Here is an 18,463-nt window from a genome sequence, read left to right on the forward strand (position 1 = left end):
CGCCAGGACAGAATCACTGCTAGGACAAGAATCCGTTCTCTGGTGCTTGAACTGTTTGGCAGATTGTCCATGAACTTGTGCTGCTATGGATGTAGAAGTCACGTCCCCCCCCCCCGGAATCGCTCCCAGTCCTGCAAACAGGCTGCAATGAAATACATTTTTGTAACAATAAATATACAGGTATTTCACCCAACAGCTCCAGATGGCGGGGACTGGCAGAGGGGAACAGTAACCAGATTATACTCCCCTGCTCATCAGCCCCCCCCGCCAATCAACAGCTCAGCTCCTGTCACTGTGGGAGAGAAGGTAGGTCTGTCTGCCCCTCTTCCATTCCCGACCTCTGGGGAATGGGAATCTTCTGAGCCCTCCTAAAGGCCCGATTCTCTTCTCACGTCCATGCTCTTCACGCCTCCTGTCCTGCATCAATGCAAAACTGGCGAGAGAGCAGAATCCTGCCTTACGATCTTGCCTACACCTGTACTTTTTCGCATGCTGCTCTGCCAATCCAGTTCAGTCCTGATCTGCAGAGAAATCTATTCCCCCACCCACCTGGTACCTTGTGGTTCTGAGGGGGAGGGGGAAATCTTTCTACTCCGAGTTTGCTGGCTGGCTCTGGGTTGAGGCCCGTAGCAGAACGGTCTCTTGTGATAAAATCTTGCCAGACTCCTGGCCTCTGCTCTTCACCCGTCATTTCGTTCAGTGGCCACACATTTTGTCAGGAAGATGGGCTTACGCTTAAGACACTAGCCTGGGACTCAGGAGATCAGAGTTCGACTCCCACCCCTGCCACGGACTGTCTGTGACGCTGGGCAAGTCACTCCACCCCCCTGCCCCCCAATTATAAAATGGAGATAATGGTCCCATTGTCAGCTGTGCTCATTTGAGCTGGAAGCTCTTCAGGGCAGGACCTGCCTCTTACTGTGCAGATGAAAGACGGGCACGTAATTTAATATTAACAACCTTTACACTGTGCTAGTGCCTAAAGGCCAAGCAGGTTGGGCCCCACTGAGCAGGGGTCTTACAAATCCAGAGTAAGCGACAGGCCCAAATCACTTACAGTCTAAAAAAAACCCCCGTAAGATGGAACAAGTGGATGAGACAAACAAGCAGGCCAAGGCAGGGATGGAGGAGGTGGGACGACACACATAACAGGAGGCATGCAATTGTTCGCCAATCAGGAGCGGCGATTGTGACTCGTCGATATAAATGAGCACAGTTCCAGAGCTAGGGGAAACAAGCAACAGCTGAAGGGTTGCAAAGCCTCTTTTTAAAGATATCGCCTATGGAAACCAGTCCAGCATGTGACGCCAAGATCAAAGCTCCTGCCTACGACAAATATAATGATACAGATGTTATTTAAAAAAAAAAAAAAAGACGAAACTCAGAACTTTCTAAATGTCACTCGTCTTTTAACTTCAAAGTGTCAGTAGCTGTTGCACCTGCCTCTGGAGAAAGATAGGAGGGGAATACTAAGCTACTTCACGTATGCCGAATGCTCCAGGTTTTAAACATTCTGCCAGGATGTGGAATGTCCACCCACCCAAAAGAACTACAGTGGAAGAGCCCAGTTATCACAACCGACTCAGTGGGAGAGTCAAGGCGTTTGCTGTAGGTAGGCTTTGCAGAGTACTTTAAAAAAAATAATAATACTTTCAGCAGGTAATGTTGATGCTTATTTTTAAGCATTTATTTTCATTAATTTAAATTTTCACATTTGCACAACATGATGGGCTTCTTTAAGCATTTTTTACTTTTATCCATTTCAATTCTTTGTTGTGAGAAATCGGGTGGTGAAAAAAAAGAATTTAATGACAGCAGACACAGATTCAAAAAGGTAAAGCTTTATAACTATTAAAACAAAAAACTGTCAGCATCATGTCAAAATCTATAAGCTAAATGGCCTTAAATCAAATGCTAACAAGTTTACGAGCAGCATTTTTCTTACTTTGCCTGTCTGTAAATTTCAATCATCAGGGATGGAAATACATTTTCATCAGTACATGCCTGCACGATGAAATTGACGTTCACTGACATTTACCAATAAAAATCTAACCCTTCCAAGCCTAGCTATAGGCAGACACGTGATTTAAACAGCAAAGGAAACAAAGGCAGCTCAAATCCATTGTGTGGGAAGCCAGGTACTGGAGTAGTTCATGCTGAAAAACATCCTTATTCCAAAAGAGAAAGCTGTAACGAGGCTAGGTCTGAAATGCATGTATGCAAAATTATATATTCAGTTCAAGTGACTGGGATATTAAAAGGTTCTAAACTGTGAACAATTAATTTACAGTAAGATTAACATAAGCCTCCTCCAATAATTAGCTGCAAGGAAAGGCAGATAAGCATTGCAATTTTATGGGTTTAGTGCGAAAAAAGTAATTTGCAATTGGCAATGCAGGTCAGGCACAGATGTTTCAACTGATAGTTCAGCACAGTCAACCACAGCGCTTGTCAACGTCATCTTCTGCAAAAGGGTGTTGTAAACAATCGGTAAGAGGAGGGCTACAAACGGAATCCTAGCTAGCGGGGTACGCACAGAAACTTAGAGGCAAGTTTACGGATGCTAGGTGGTTCTCAGTCTTTTGAGGCAGATATCAGTTTACGTTGCCTGCACCAACCAGTGCCCACTGCCTTCTGTTCAGTTGCTCATACTTACCCCTCCGTGGAAACTGTTTGCTTGACAATGAATTACCACATGCACAGCTGAATGGCAGCTGGACAAGGGGCCAAGAACAGACTCAACACTAATAATGTGGAGAATGGGAGACTAATGCACTTGTTGCAAGAGGCTTGGAATAGCTGAGGTAGGGCATCCATTTGCTTGTGCTTTTTGATCTTTGCAATACTAATGTGCTCTCTAACCTTACAGATTTGGTTTCTGTGACTCCGCAACCAAACTGACCCTGGGCTGGCACTCAGGACAATAAAGACTTCTGCTCCATCACCTGATGAATCTCATTTCATCTAGGGAGGAACAGACAAACAAAGCCGATGTTTTTCCTGGAAAAGCGAAACAAGCGACCAAGAGAGGAGCTAAGCCATGGACACAAATGTCCAGATGAGAAATTACCTGTTCCCTGATTTCATAAGCATTAGCCCAGATCACGGCATTACAAGTATCAGGAACACCAAGAGCGACAGAAAGGTGGTGAATACCTCATCACAGTAACATTTAGCACTTATTAGCCGGCCTTGATAAGGGGCTGACAAACAACGTAACAATAAAACAATTTACAAAGACTAGCCCAAGCTAGCCAACTGCAAGACGCGCAGAAGCAGCATATCTACAGCTCTTCAGCGGGGCTCTACCTTATCAGCACATGGAACGGAAGAACAGTTTGGAACAGTCAGGGCTGGTCTACAGTTAGAAATTGACCAAAACAGCTATTCTGAAGTAGTTATAAATCCCCACGCGGACATTCTTATGCCAGAATCAGAGTGCCTTTTCCCAATGTAATTTAATCCACTGGATTCTGGGATAAATACTCTGGAATCACTGTTTTGGAAAATGTTCAAGTATAGACTATCCCTCAGGGATGAGCATCCCCCTAAAAGGTTCAGCATGTGAGTTCAGAGGAGTCATGCATAGCCCAGATCCGGTAAGGCTGGTTAGATCCTTACAGGCCCAGACGGAAATAAGGATCTTCCCAGGGAGTTTCAGTTGCTTAGGAAGGTTGAAATCAATGCAGGAAACTCTCTCAGAAATGAAGACACACAACATTTCTCTGAGCTGCAAACGCTGCTCTTCACAAGAGGTTCCTTTTCCAAGGAGTTTGATTCTTAAGGGTTGGTTTTGTGACTTCTTCCTTAAAAACCCATCTTTCTACATGACCTTGTAGGAGACCTTTCAGCCATTTACATATTCAAAGAGCTGTATAAACACATGAACTAATTAATACTAATTAATCCCCATGTTGAGAAATACTATGCCATCAAGTAATTAGAAACTTCGTAATTTCATAACATGCTTGCGCAAAGCAGGGGGCAAAGTTAAGGTCGCATGTGCAATCTTAAATTCTGCATTTCCTACTGGAATGTGCAGCCTTAAAGCTCCTTTAATGTAATTTTGTATGGAATATCCCCATGTAGAAGCACAGAACAAAGGGCGATGGCCCTGATCCTGCACTAAGTTCCTTGCATCGCAAGTCTCTCTGCTTGGAGCTCTGCAGGATTGGAACCTTGCTGTAAAAAGCAGGGCTGCTACGTCCGCTCACCACCACCTGGGGATAATACCTCAGCATCTCCCTTTAAGGAGAAACCACATTTTGCACTGCTCAAAAGGTCCTACTGCGTTTTTGCTCTAGAGCTAAAAACTGCAGCCATTGCAAACTATCTGTGTCAGGAAAGCGAAGACCCATATAATTCACAGACCCAGAGGCCTGCACTTCTCGGAACGGATGGCTACATGAAATAGTACAACCAGGTTAACACTAATATTCCTGACCTTGTCAGTAAAGGGAGACCAAGTGCAATTAGGGGGCCACTCCAGACTTCCTCCTGTCAGGTATGATGAAGGGGTTTCCCAGTCCCCACCCAGTCATGACTCATGAATTTTATGAAATGGAGGCCGCCCACCAGGTGTTGATCCCTTTCCTCTCCCATCACACACAGTCCCTGCTCCCACAGAGGTCAGCAGCCCAGGACAAGGCTCACTGGGCTTATAGGAGGCATTGAGCGGGATTCTGCACCACTTAAATCAATGGGAGTTTTCCCATTGACTTCACTTGGAGTGGAGAACATTCAGCACCTCCCAGGATTGGGCCCTCCGTATTTAACGGCAACCTCTGAATGCCGCCGTTGTAACAAAGTTAATGAACACGCTACCTCTGTCAGAGGAGAAACCGAACACACGGCTGGCGCTGACATTTTTGATGAGCCCAATTAAAACGTAAAGCTTCTGAGGTTTGTTTCTCTCTTTTCAAGTACATCTTGACGTCTGAATCGTTGGAGACATGGGCTCTGGTAGGTTTTTTTAGTCTCTTTTTAGACAGTTTCATTTCAATGAGCCACAGCGTTTCTCCTTTACATTCCCATGCTGCTACTAACCACCCCATTAGAAGGTCAAAAAAAAAATCAAACGTTATACACTCAAAAAATTCACTCGTCCTTCAAGCAGTCCTTCTGGTTGCGAGGCTCCCGTTTAAGAAAGGGGAAAGACGACCTTATGATTAGGAACTGGGCTGGGATACAGGAGAGCTGGGTTCAACTCACAGAGGCACCTGGTGTCAAACCAGGCAAGTCCCTTCCCTCCCGTGCCGCAGTTTCCTACTTGTAAAATGGGGATTGGATTCCTTTGTCTTGTACCTATTTAGATTGCAAGCTTTGGGGGCAGAGGAGTCTCTTACTACGTATCCGTGCAGTACCTCCAGTGGGGCTCCGATCTTGGCCAAGGGCTCTAGGAGCAACCATAAAGTAAGTAGCAGCAGCTTTCCTTTCATGTAAGAATGGATGGGAAAAACTGGAATAAGGGAGAAACCCCTGGATTATCTATTCTTGAAGGTCTGGAAAGCGGCCAGCACCCTCTACTTAAACTAAATCGTAATTAATAATAAAACTGAGGCGCTTAAAAAGATGCATTTCAGAGACTTTGGGATTCCACTGGGACTTTAAAAAAAAAAAACATATGTAAAAATATGTAACATCATTCATCTCTCACTGTTCATGTGTAGATCTCAATGCATTTTGCAAAAGAAACCAAATATCATGATCCCCATTTTACAGATGGGAAACACAGAGGCACACAGCCAGGAAGCGACGTGCCCATTGTCACAAAGCAGGTCATCGACAGAGCGGGGAACTCAGGTCTCCTGAGTTCAAGACTCATTCCCGTATCCACCGCCTAAATAAATGGGTTTTTGTAACAGCGACAAACAGCAGCAGCGCTAGAAAGGGGGGTGGGGGAACAATCCAAGTCCCTTTAATCCTTAGTATGGAGAAATGGATTTTCCAAAGCCCTAAATATAATTACCTTTGCAATAACATCAAGTCTGCACAGGAGGGCTCGCACAGTGCAATCACCCAACTAGCTGACTTAGACTGAATCTGAAATTCGTCCCATTGCCAGAGCAAAACTAGGGATCTCCCACCCGTCGTACACTAAATTGCACTCACAACTGCTTCTGAAACAGCAAGTGAATTTAGCTAAGATAAAAATAAACCCCACGGAGATAGCAAATGGGTTGGAAAGGATAAGGGCCCGGCCCAGCGGTGCAGAAGGCTGCTTGAATATCGGCCTGTTTGCATAAATGCTTTTCAGTTCAGCAGTTTAAATTGGGGGAAATGGTGCCGAGCGGCAGGATGGCCTTCAGGTCGCTCCTCCAGCCTGGCAGTGTCTATTCACACAAAAGAGATCAGGACCCACTCAGAGAGAAGAGCACCGCCATCAGGCACTCGGATACCACAACAATGGATCCAGCCACGGAACAGAGCTCCCGTGGTACCCAGATGTCTCTTGTCTGTCTCTAGACTGGTTCTACTGCCCTTGGACGGTCTGACTGGATCATCGGTATTTGTTCAATGTTGGTTTTATTCTCCAGTGCAAAAAAACATGCTTGAAAACGGGAACAGTTTAGTGTCCAGTTTTTGACTGGAACACTCAGTCGAAAAGGGACCCTGGTGGCTCCAGTCAGCACAGCCGACCGGGCCGCTAAAAGTCCTGTGCTGTGGAGCTAAGGCAGGCTAGTCCCTACCTGTCCTGGCACTGCGCTGTGCCCCAAAAGCGGCCAGCAGGTCCAGCTCCTAGGCTGGGGGGGGGGGAGAACCAAGTGGCTCTGCACGCTGCCCCTGCCCCAAGCACTGGCTTCCCACTCCGATTGGCCAGGAACTGCGGCCAATGGGAGTTGCGGGGGTGGTGCCTGCGGGCGAGAGCAATGCGCAGAGCTGCCTACTGTGCCTCTGCCTAGGAGCTGGACCTGCTGGCTGCTTACAGGGTGCAGCAGAGAGCCAGGGCAGATAGGAAGCCTGCCTTAGCCCCCTCGCTGCGCCACTAACCGGGAGCCACCGGAGGTAAGCCCGAGCCCTGACCCCCCCAAACCCGGAGCCCCCTCCTGCACCCCAAACCCCCCATCCCAGAGCCTACATCCCTAAATAGAGCCCTCACCCCCTCCTGCACCCCAACCCCCTGCCCAGAACCCCCTCACACACTCTGAACCCCTCTCTCCCCACCAACCTGCAGCCCCCCCCACACCCGGAACTCCTCATCCCCAGCACCACCCCAAAGTCCACACCCTCAGACAGAGCCCTCACCCCCTCCTGCAACCCAACCCCCCACCCCCCAAATCCCTGCCTCAGCGCAGAGCCCCCTCCCCGACCCTGAACCCCTCTACCCCACCCCCCAGCCTGAAGACCCCTTCTGCACCCCAAACACCTCATCCCTGGCCCCACCCCCTCCAGTACCCCACCCCCCTGCCCCAGCCCGGAGCCTCCTCCTGCACCCCTCATTTCTGGCCCCACCCCAGAGCCTGCACCCTCAGTTAGAGCCCTCACCCCCTCCCGCACCCCAACCCCCTGCCCCAGGCCAGTGAAAGTGAGTGAGGGTGGGGGAGAGCAAGCCACCGAGGGAGGGGGAAATGTAGTGAGCAGAGCCTTGGAGAAGGGGTGGGGCTAGGGCGTTCGGTTTTGTGCAGTTAGGAAATTGGCAACCCTAGTTACTTGGTCCATGTAGCAAAAACGGAGATTTCTCCCTCGGTTATGAAGGCAGATATTTAAATGGTCCCTTCTTGCTTGATTACTCCCTTGATTCCTTGGTAGCATCAAGGATTTGTATCAGCACACTTCTGGGAATAGTAGTTGAGCTTTTCAAAGCCATCTAAGGGCTTTAGCTACCTAAATCCTTTAGTCGGCTTTGAAAAATCCCAGTGTCTATTAGTCATCTACTGCTGCAGGGCCACAAGGATGGCACACAAAGCAAGCTGCGTAGGACCTATATAAATAGCTTTTTAAATAAAGATTTCTCGGTGACAAAGTGCTGGGTTGGATTTTTCTTTTATATGACTATTTAAAGCCTGGGGAACATTCCCACTTTGGGCCATAGCCATTTTAACGTTAAAGATCCCGATTCAGCAAAACATTTGAGCATCCGCTTAATGCTAAACACAAGTTTGAGTGCTTTGCTGAACACAGGGGAACTTAACCCTAAGCCCGTGCTTTGCCGAAGTGAGGCTAGAGAATGGTTGTGACTATACTGTTTAAAATGTGTGTCCCTTTAAAACAGGAGAGAAAGAGAATACTGTAGAGTACAGCTGAGAGAAATCCGTCTGCAGGCCCAATCCTGCTCTCGCTAAAGAGGACGGTAAAACTCATCAGCTGCACTCGGAGCAGTCTCAGGCCCAGTATGAACGCGTATAGTTGGTTTCTCACAGCCAGGCACGACGTTGTGCGTCTGAGTCAGCAGATACAGATGTCATAAACACCCCCCCACACCCCCAAACGGACAGAGGTTTAAAAACACATTGCACGTTCCTTCTACAGCGTACAGCCCATGTGCATTCTACTGCAGGCTACAACACGTCACCCAGGTTTCCTTTGACTTTGACAACCAAAACGCAGGTAGTCACGGCTTCCAGCAGACAGGCCCAGCCACTTTCCGAGCAGCCCAGCGAGGTTTGTAGAATGCAGAGACAGGTTTCCTCAGCAGTGTTTCTGTGAGACGACTGAGGTACTGAAATATTTTCGCCCCCACCCCCGTGCTCTCTTTGGGGTGGGAGAAGTATATCTATGGGCCGGATCCTCAGTTGGTATAAAAGTCAGCATAGCTCAGTTGAAAGCAACGGAACTCAGCTGAGGATCTTGTCCCATACACAAGAGGGTTACAAAATCAATCCCCACAGAGCTAACCGCACTGAACAGCGCATGGCAGACAGCTGACAATGGCTGGCGTATATGCACCCTTACAGTTATTGCTGGGTCCAGATGAACCTATCTGCTTGGATTTTCCCCACTAAAATAACCCTAGAACAATTTTTTTTTAAAATACTTATTGGCTGCGGGCAATCCTGCAGACACTGGCTGCCTACCAGTCCCTTGACTACTAGCCCCACAGACTGTAGTAACAAATTTCACTGAGCTTACTGTCTCTGTGGTGAATGCTATCCTTGTCGATTCCTATCGGACATACCTGTCAGAGCCAAGGCCCTAACACGATGTTCATGCCCTGCATTTAGGTGCTCGGAACAGTGTGTAGGGGCAACTGGACATCACTCAAGTCCAACTTAAGCCCTGTTTTGGAGACTTTGAGTCACACAGACCTTGTGTTGGCCCTGTGTGCAAGGACGAACGGTATCCCTACTTCCAGATTTCAGTATCCAAGTGCAGGCTTTGGACATCCCAGCAAGGGGCCTACGTTTGAAAACCGTGCTCCTCATTATGCAATCAAGTATTAAAATTGCAGGCAGACTCTTACGCAATCATTAGTATTCTCATCTTCTGCTGGGTAGCAATAGGAGGGCATCTGATGTCTCACTCAGACTGAATAATCAGAGAGGATAGTAAACTGACATGAGCTTGCTAGATCCTTTTTGCTGTTAAAAAAAAAAAAAAAAAAGCCACAAAGCTGAAGGCTCATAAGAGCGCCTCTCCGGCGGCTAACAGCACGTTCCTCTGTGAATTAGCCACCCCTGAGACTTATAAACTTGTAGCCAAGCGCAGCAACATCCTCATAAAATGGCCTAACAAACACAACACAGTTCTGGCATCTACACCGGCAAGCTAATCCCCAGCTGGGCAGGAAGGTATCTTGCATGGTAAGCCTCGGGGAAGATTGCTCAAGTCACAGGTTCTGTATCATTGCCAAGCCGACCACAATCCGACTGCAGAGCTGGGTACTGGGCCGAGCAAACCAGCTATGCAATGAGGGTCTTTTTCAGCGCAGCCCTGAGAGCAAGTCACCTGTGTGCAGGATGGAAGGCATCGAGAAGGCCGCACATAGATACAACATGCAGCAGATTGTAATTAAGAACTACAATTAGCCAGCTGCAAAAAGGCCTTTGTAGCACACTGATTAAGAGAAACGCAGAAAAGGAGAAAGAATGTAAGGGGTGTGGACTGAGGGATAGGGACTCAGGAGATCTGGGGTCTATTTCCACCTCTGACACTGATCTGCTCTATATCTCTGGGAAAGCCACTTCACCCTCCGTCTCTTTCCCTTCCTACCCTTTGCCTGTCTCGTCTATTAAGACTGTAAGCTATTTCGGGCAGGGACCATCTCTTCCTCTGTGTATGTAGGTGTATGCATTGTGCTTAGTACAATGGGGCCCAAATCTTGTCTGATGCCACCAGGCACGACCATAGTACAAATAAATAATACATTTGAAAGAAAAATGATCTTCTAGATCACTGGATATCAAAGCAGGCTTAAAACTGACCCTTCCAAGAATCAGACAGACAGACTTACTCAGCAGAACTCTGCCTATTGTTAGTCATGTACCATGGACAAAAGGATGCACTCAATTCTTTTGTTATACCACCACATTTATCCCTCTCCTATGAATTATATGCGATTTCCTTCAGAGCTCTACATGCAAATTCACCCTGATGCTTTCTTTAGAGGGTGGGACATAAAGTCTTAAAAAATTCCTTGAACATTTTTGAAGTTCTAGTACAGCAAAAATAAGTTTAATTTCCTTTCCCCCGCCACCCCCCCCAGACTTGTGGACCTCAAAACATTCCAAAATAAATGGGGTGGGGGGGTGGAGAGAACGGATCTGCAGATCACAGGGCTTTGAGGCAAAGGTACAATACTGAAATCCTTGCAAATTAGAAAAACACCCCCCAAAATGCAGAAACATCAATCCGCGGCAACTGAAAACATAACCAGTATGCATTTGTGCAGTTTGCAGTCTCAGGCAAAAAAGAGAGACCCTCATAAATTAAGTCTTGCCACTGACAACCTGGAGGCTTCTGGGAAGAAGAACTACAGGCAAAGCTTAGAGCAGAAGGGTAACATTCTCAATAATGGGCATTTAGATGCATCATAAGCAGCCAGATTTTTACAGCGCAGAATGCTATGGGAGACCCTCGGTGCCCTGAACTTTTGAAAATCAGGCCATGAATCTACACGCCCAACTCCAGCCCCTGGTTTTTGAAAATCGTGGCCTAACTAAAGAAACATGCCCACGCAATTCTACTTACTTAGTCTGGGCCCAATTCTACAAAGATAATGCACATAGGTAACAATATTCAAGCAAGTAGTCCCACTGGTATCCGTGGGACCACTCATATTGGTAAAGCTAGTCACACGTGAATATGCATGATCGCGCCCTTGCAAAGGCATAAATTCTTTAAAGGCAGAGTCTGAGTCAATGCCTTAAACTAGAGAGTATTGGGGAGTGGGGGGGAAGAGACAAACTCCTGCACTGTCACATACTTGGATTTTGTTTGTAGGCACAAGGCCCGTACTTTCCAGCTGTACTCACGTCCCAGCTAAAGCTAGACCCCAGCCACCGCGCAGCACACGTACACAGACCAACCTACCCAGGACACCACTCTTCCATTGAAGCACGGTAGCTTTGCATTGTCATCCGAGATCTCCTCCTTCACCACCCTGAAAAATAAAACCATCAAGAGCTTGTATCAACATCAGATCCAGGTGGGCAGCGTTTAACAGGTTCTAATCCATGACATCAAGACAGTTCTTTGCTCTGATCATCCCAACGTAGCACGGAGACCATAAACTATAAGTAATGCTCCAATCCTTTAGAGGGCATAATTGTACTCCTTTGCTTTTTGTTCTGTTCATCTCCTAAACTATCTAGTCCTAGAGAGGGAATGCTGCTGGTTCGGATGCATTTCCTGTTCTATTACTCTGCTGCATGCCATACATTTCATCCAGAAGAGGGTTATTCATCTTCTGGACAAAAAATGCTGGCCAGGTCAATGAATGGCTCTGGTGGGCAACCTGTCAACTCCCCTCTGGCTGTGGAGTCCAGGATGTTCAGAGGTGAAGTCTCAGTAAAGGTTATTTCAGCTGGGGACTTTTGATCTTAATGATTGTTGAATCTGGGAGAAAGGCCACCATGAGCATCAAGATGTGACGGCCACTGGCTATAAATGCATCTCAGTAGGTTTGCAAAGGGCTAGACACACATTTTAGTTGTAGTTGGGTTTTTGAGAATCAGAAGCACCAAGCAGGATCCGGTAGAAAGAGTGAGATTCAAAGCCCACTGAAGTCTTTTCACTGACTTCAAAGTGCTTTGGATCAAGCTCACAGAGAGAACACCAGACTCATTTCACATAGGCCACCAAGCACATAACAGTGCATCTCCTTCCAGTTACTACTTACACTGAGGGTGACCAGATGTCCCGATTTTATAGGGACAGGCCCAATATTTGGGGCTTTTTTTTTTTTTTTTTTTAAATATGGGCTCCTATTACCCCCACCCCCGTCTCAATTTTTCACACTTGCTATCTGGTCACCCTACTTACATTATAACCTAGAAGTGAAAGCTACTGCAGTATGAAATCTCCATACATTGCCTGCACTACCCCCTTGCTGCATCCTGAAGCTGTTCCTGCAATAAGATGGCTACTCTGCACATAGCAATTGAAGACAAAGTTATGAACACTGACAATTCGTTTTTTTCACCTTTATTGATCTGCCCAAGTTATATACAAAAAAAGGAATGTGTATGAAAAAAAGACACAGTAGACAGACAACGGAGAGAGACAGATCCCAGGTCTCCGGAAAGACTTCAGATGGGAACTCTGTACAGGCAGAAGCTGCAGAATCAGGCCCAGAGGTGGTGGGATCCTAATGATTTTAACATCAGTAGGTCTCCAGCACCATGCCGGTCAAGCCCCCTTCTAGAGGGTAGGGAAAAGAGTGCAGAGGGAAAGAACAGTAAGGAAGCAGATGGAGGTAGGGTGTGAGGGGTACAGCTGTTACAGCTGATGATAAAGGAAAGCAATGCACCACATGTTGGGTCACATTTCTCTCCTTTTACAACCCAGCCTTCAAATCATCCGAAAACAGCAGGTGGAGAGTTATCAGCAGTGACTGTCCATCTGCCAGAGAGAACGCCAATCACTTTCTCAACTCTGAAGTCTCACTCCTGCCTTGCCACTCGGACTTACAGTCCAGTCCGGCCTCTAGGCGCGAACCCAGGTCAGGGCTCCGTTGCGCTAGGTGCTGCTGGCACATGGACAGCGCACACTGAACGCTTCACAATTTGGATGGACAAGCCAGAGGAAGTTCTTAAATCCCAGTCTGTGAAATGGGGATAATAGACTACTCGTAAGGGACTCCTCTGAGGTCGCACAGGTAAGTCTGAAGCAGAGCTGGGCTTTGATCTCAGACCTTCTGCAGCACCGCAGTCCAGCCCCTTTACCCCAAGGCCATCCCTTCCCTTTAATTCAAGCACCCTTCACTCCACTCTTGGATCATCATTTTTCTCTTGCCGCTAATAAAGTGCTGGCTTTCCCCCTGCTCCTCCACCCCCCAATTTCGGAAGTGTTCAAAAAGCTGCGGCCTGCCCCAAGGGGGATATGGGTGAGTGCCAAGGTGCAGCTGTAGCTTGGGAGTTCTTTTCCCTTGCAGAAGTGTGATGCCAAAGCTGTGTGATCTTCGGAAGGAGACAAATGAGGAGTTATTGTTAATCAGCTGGATGCAGCTCCGAAAATGCCAGGGAGCAGAACGGAGCATTGCCCCATCTCTCAGGCTGCTGCCGACAGCAGCCGGAACCACAGAGGCTGTGCAGTGGGAGAGATATTACCCTTCAGCTCCTCATTCTGCTAGCAGCACGGGCTGGCACAAGAACAAAGGCAAGATCCCAGATCTGAAGGGGGTCAAGATTTCATTTATTTTTGGAGGTCCAATTCAAGCATCTCAACTCCCAAAGGAGGAGCGGCACTGCCGTATGCCATGCCAGCTACGCAGATGTCTGCTAGCAAGAGATTAAGCGTGTCAATTTTGTTTTCCGCGGGGCAGCCCCTAGTTTGCTTTCTTAAAGACACCCCATCCTCAATTAAAAAACCCACCTCCCCAAAAGCTTCCTTTTAGAGGAGCAACCCAGTTCGCTTTCACAGAATGTTTATTTCCATGTCGTTTGATTGTTGTTTTATAGCTGTGTAGTAAAACAGCAGCAAACCTTGGACATCTGTTAATCAAAAAGGTGACTTGACTCATCTATTTGTCTTCCCAGAGCCTCCGACATCCATCCTCCCACCTACCGATCCACTCCACAGAAGGCACGCTTTGCTAGTGGGAAGGCAGGCTCAAAACAGCTGCCAGGCTCATGCCTGCTTGAATGAACGCCTCTTCCGTCTGGGGACCAAATGCCTTGACCCTGCAATCTCTCCCTCTCTTTCTCCTTAAGCCTGTCTAAGCTCCGGCTGCCCAGCTCCACTTCCTCTCCTGAACGCAGTCAGGATCTCCCCACTTTCTTGCACCTTTATCCCGGCTTTGTCCTACCTCGGCTGACCCTCATCGCCACTCTGCCCCAGTAATGTTCAGTCTCCTCACCCTCTCTGGCTTGCTCCCCACTCCATTTCTGCTCCATGGTCGGCTACCAAGGAAAGGACTATTGTGTCTGAAGAAAGGATTTGAATGAACAGAAGGAGATGGGACAATGTTATACTAGGGCAGAGGATCCCTGGCACCCAAATCCAGGTGGTTTCAATGTACCAGTGGAGAGAGGGGTTGTGCCAGGGCTAAGGGAACTGGAGCAAGGCCCAACGGATCCATTGCTACACAGATTCACCTCATAGAGAGGATGCGGTAGGGCTGCTGTTCCTCCTCCATCCCCCACATGCACCCTTGCAGTACACGACCCAGCTATTTGGACGAGGCTCCTGGTCCCTATTAATCATTGGTTCCCGGCCAATGGGAGCTCCCGGGGCAGCGCTTGGGGGGGGGGGGGGGGGGAACAGTGTGCAGAGCCCCCTAGCTGCCCCTACGCATAAGAGCTGGAGGGGGAACATGCTGCTGCTTCCGGAAGCCACGCTGAGTGGGGCAAGACCCTGACCCCGCTCCCTGGGTGGAGTGCCGGAGTGGGGCAAGCCCCAGACCCCACTCCCTGGCGGGAGCTCAAGGGCCAGATTTAAGAACATCTAGAGAGCCAGATGCAGCCCCCAGGCCATAGTTTGCCCACCCCTGCTCTAACCCCATGCAGGGGCATTGGTTCACATGCTGACTCAAGAGAAAAATCACCCACCAGGATCAGTACCATTACTACTCACTCCTGAATTCTCCTTAGAGGTCTCCCCATTCGAGTACTGACCACACACACAGATCCCCGTAACACAGCCTCCATCCATGTATACAGCTCCCATTGATGCAGCATGAGCAGTGTGCACAGATGGAGGACACTGGACTGCCATCAAACGCATTCACAAATAAAAGGGCGGCAACCGTTCCAAACAGTGTCACACTGGAAATGAAAATCAACAGCCATGCCAAAAGGCTTCCTGACATCAGAATCCGGATTCTGAACTCTCCTCCCCTGAGGGTAGCAGAGTAAAGGTCACAGTCCTCCCGATTTGCTCCAGCTTCAGAAAGCAGAGTCAGGACCAAAGATTTTTAAACCTGCTCTCAAAACGGTCCTCAATTATTCACTCAACTCTGTGTAACCTCCAGCTTTTACCACTGGAGTGTTTAACTTTTAAGGCGTTTGCTTGTTTGTTCTAGCGTTCCAACGCCCCAGAAGCACAGGGCAGTGGGAGAAGATTGCTCATAATCTTCGGGCAACCCACTGAATTTATTTATTTATAAAGACGTAAATATAAACCAGACATTCAAAGTGACACTACTAGGAAGAAAACAAACATGCACTCCCAAGCTGGGCTCAGTTCCAGGGGTTCCTTTCTAAGGGCTTCGTTCCACATTTTTACCCCTTACATTTTGCATCCGAGGCTTCTCGCCCCTTGAATTCTGAGTTGAAACAAGCCCTCAGATTCAAAGCAAAAAACTCAGCCAGAAATGAGGTTTGGGGTCAAAGTCATGTCACATTATCACATTCTTCATGCCTTCTGCCCAGAGCCAACAGACTGCCCAGGTTAACTCAGGAAGTATGTGCCCAATCCTCACCAAGGAAGAATGGCCTTGTGGTGAAGGGGACTCAAGAAATCTGGGTTCAATTCCCAACTCTGCCACAGACTGTGAGGTCGCATGCAAGTCATGCTCCCTCGCTCTCAGAGTCTGTAAATGGGTAACAACATTCCCTTTACGTGTTTAAGTCAAGCCCTTTGGGGTAGGCACAGGAATGCCAAAGTGCCTGTAATCAATGCACTCTCCCCCTTGGCAGAGAAGAGATTGATCTGGGTTCACGGGCAACGAGGTCTATATTGAGGCTGCTGCACACTGATGGTGGTTCTCCCTAGCTCCCACACTAAATAAAATAGCTTGTACTGCTGAATAGCACTGCACACAGCCTCCCTAAATCCTGGCCTGGACTCCACAGTGATGGAAGAGACTGTTGACTACACTACAGTCAATACCTCTGGAGTCATCCAGATGAATACTGCAGTATCTAAATCAGCTAGTGGTTCCATACTACTGGGAGTAATTAGCAAATGCCTTGAAGCTGTGTGTTCGCAACAAATCCTCAGTGAGCCAGCTTCTAGCTCTACTAAACAGTTACAGATGTCATCTTTCAACAGGGTACATTCAACTAGGTTTTTATGACTGTTGCTTTAGGCTAGAGAGAGTTCTCACTTAAACAAGATAAGATTAAGATTAAGGAAGTGTGAGCTCTGAAATCTCATCACCTTTCCCACCACTCTCCAATCCCAGTCTCAAAAACTGCAATCTATCAGAAACCGCTCTCAACCGTGGAGGCAAAGCAGGCAGGGGTCCCTGAAAAGGCCAGCAGAAGAGAAGTTTTAAAGAAGAATGAATTGTTTGGGGGGGGGGGGGGGCAGTTAAGCAGAGTGGATAAAAATTGATAATTTTTTTCAGATTTTTATTTTCAATTGAATACTTTAAAAAAAATAAGCCTATTTAAAATTAAATTTGAAATGATGACAACCTGTATCAAGGCTCAAATTTACTATAACCTATACAAATATTTTAAATTAAATTTCAAAAGTAACTTCCAAGCAGTACATGTTTGCTGCCAAAGTTTTAAAGAAAATCAGACTACTGCACAGGTGGAAGTCACTGGCTAAGTACCTGGAACCAGAGTTTGTTGAAGTGCTACACCAGCTTTTGGCAACAGTAGTCTCTTCTGCAGATGCAAAGAGAATATTTTCTTTTTGTCAGTTTATTCATCTAGTTCAGTTCAATGACTATTCAGTCACAGTTCAGAAACTGATTGGGAACTGAAAAAGCAGGAAAGCTTGTTTTCCTCATCCAAGCTACGAATAAAAACTAGGTATGGAGGATGAGATCTACTAATTCTAAAATCTTGAAAGACATGGTATCCAAAAACAATTCGTCCAATTCACTAACTACTGATCATACTTCCTTTGTTTAATAAGTTCATTTGAAATACAAAAACATGTTTTGACAAGCTTACTTTATTCCCTTATTTATCCAGCACATTCAAGGGAGTTTTATTTAAAAAACATTTTAAAGTTCTGTTCTTGTGCATTTTTAATTGAATTATAATTCCTATCCAAATGCAGCTTGACACTAATCTAGAGTAAAAAAACAAATCTAGTAAATAAGAAATGAGTCATTCATGATTTTCTACCATAATAAAAAAAAGTAAATATTAAGAATCTGATAAATGTAAGTTAAACTATATAATTCCTTACATAAATGTGTGGAGATATAATGTATCCTCCTAGTTAGGAAAAAGTACCAAATTTAGTGTAGAAGGCTCTATTTAGTTGTAAATCAACTTGTTTTAATAATTACCAACCAATGAGAATCAATGTTTTTATAGTTTAAAATAGTTTCTATAGTCTAAAAATTACAAATGCAAAACAAGATTAAAATCATTTAAACTGCTTACTGATTTGAATTGTGATTAAAATTGGTGATTTAAATCAATCCACTCTGTTTTTAATATACTGAGATCTTGTACCATGAGTGCTTAAGTTTTGAAAGGGCTTAAATGTTTTGGTGAATCGGAGCCTGAATGTTTAGAGTTTTCAGTCCGAAAATGCAATAAAAATGCATCACGGAACTTCCGGGTTAATTTGGCGCAATGATTTCACTTCAGATTTGCTCAAATTCTAAGACAAGAGATTATATCATAGTTACCAGCCTTATACTCTCATTCAGTCCTGAATCAGAGCCAGGCTGGGTTCTTTCTGGCTCATGCATCACTAGTAATAATGATTCTGCAGGCCCAGTTCTTTCCTGCATTACAACAACTCTGCAACGTCACGGTCATCAATAGAATCAAAGAGATGAAATCCGGGGCAGAATTAGTTAGCAGGAAACTGCAATTTAAATAACTGATTTAAATCTTGTTTTGCATTTGTAATTTTTTTTGTCACCTTGAAGCCTAGTAAATTTCAATACACTGTGGTTACAAGACCACGTTTTCCATTATTTATGTTTTTCTCTCCCCAGTTGCTGTGT

General features: G+C 46.4%; 1 protein-coding gene across 7 annotated transcripts in view; it reads right to left on the reverse strand.

The window, feature by feature from the left end:
* Window positions 1-18,463, reverse strand: part of DVL1 (dishevelled segment polarity protein 1) — a 179,847-nt gene that overhangs the window by 88,541 nt on the left and 72,843 nt on the right. For all 7 annotated transcript variants that reach the window (XR_006286435.1, XR_006286434.1, XM_037880973.2 and 4 more), the window contains one exon: window positions 11,470-11,539. Coding sequence is in view for 5 of the 7 variants with exons in the window: in XM_037880973.2 (XP_037736901.1) it covers window positions 11,470-11,539 (70 nt within the window). In the remaining 2 variants the exon portion in view is untranslated. The remainder of the gene's footprint in view (window positions 1-11,469; window positions 11,540-18,463) is intronic.

Source organism: Chelonia mydas, chromosome 18, assembly GCF_015237465.2.
Source record: "Chelonia mydas isolate rCheMyd1 chromosome 18, rCheMyd1.pri.v2, whole genome shotgun sequence".
In the NCBI taxonomy this organism is placed as follows: Eukaryota; Metazoa; Chordata; order Testudines; family Cheloniidae; genus Chelonia; species Chelonia mydas.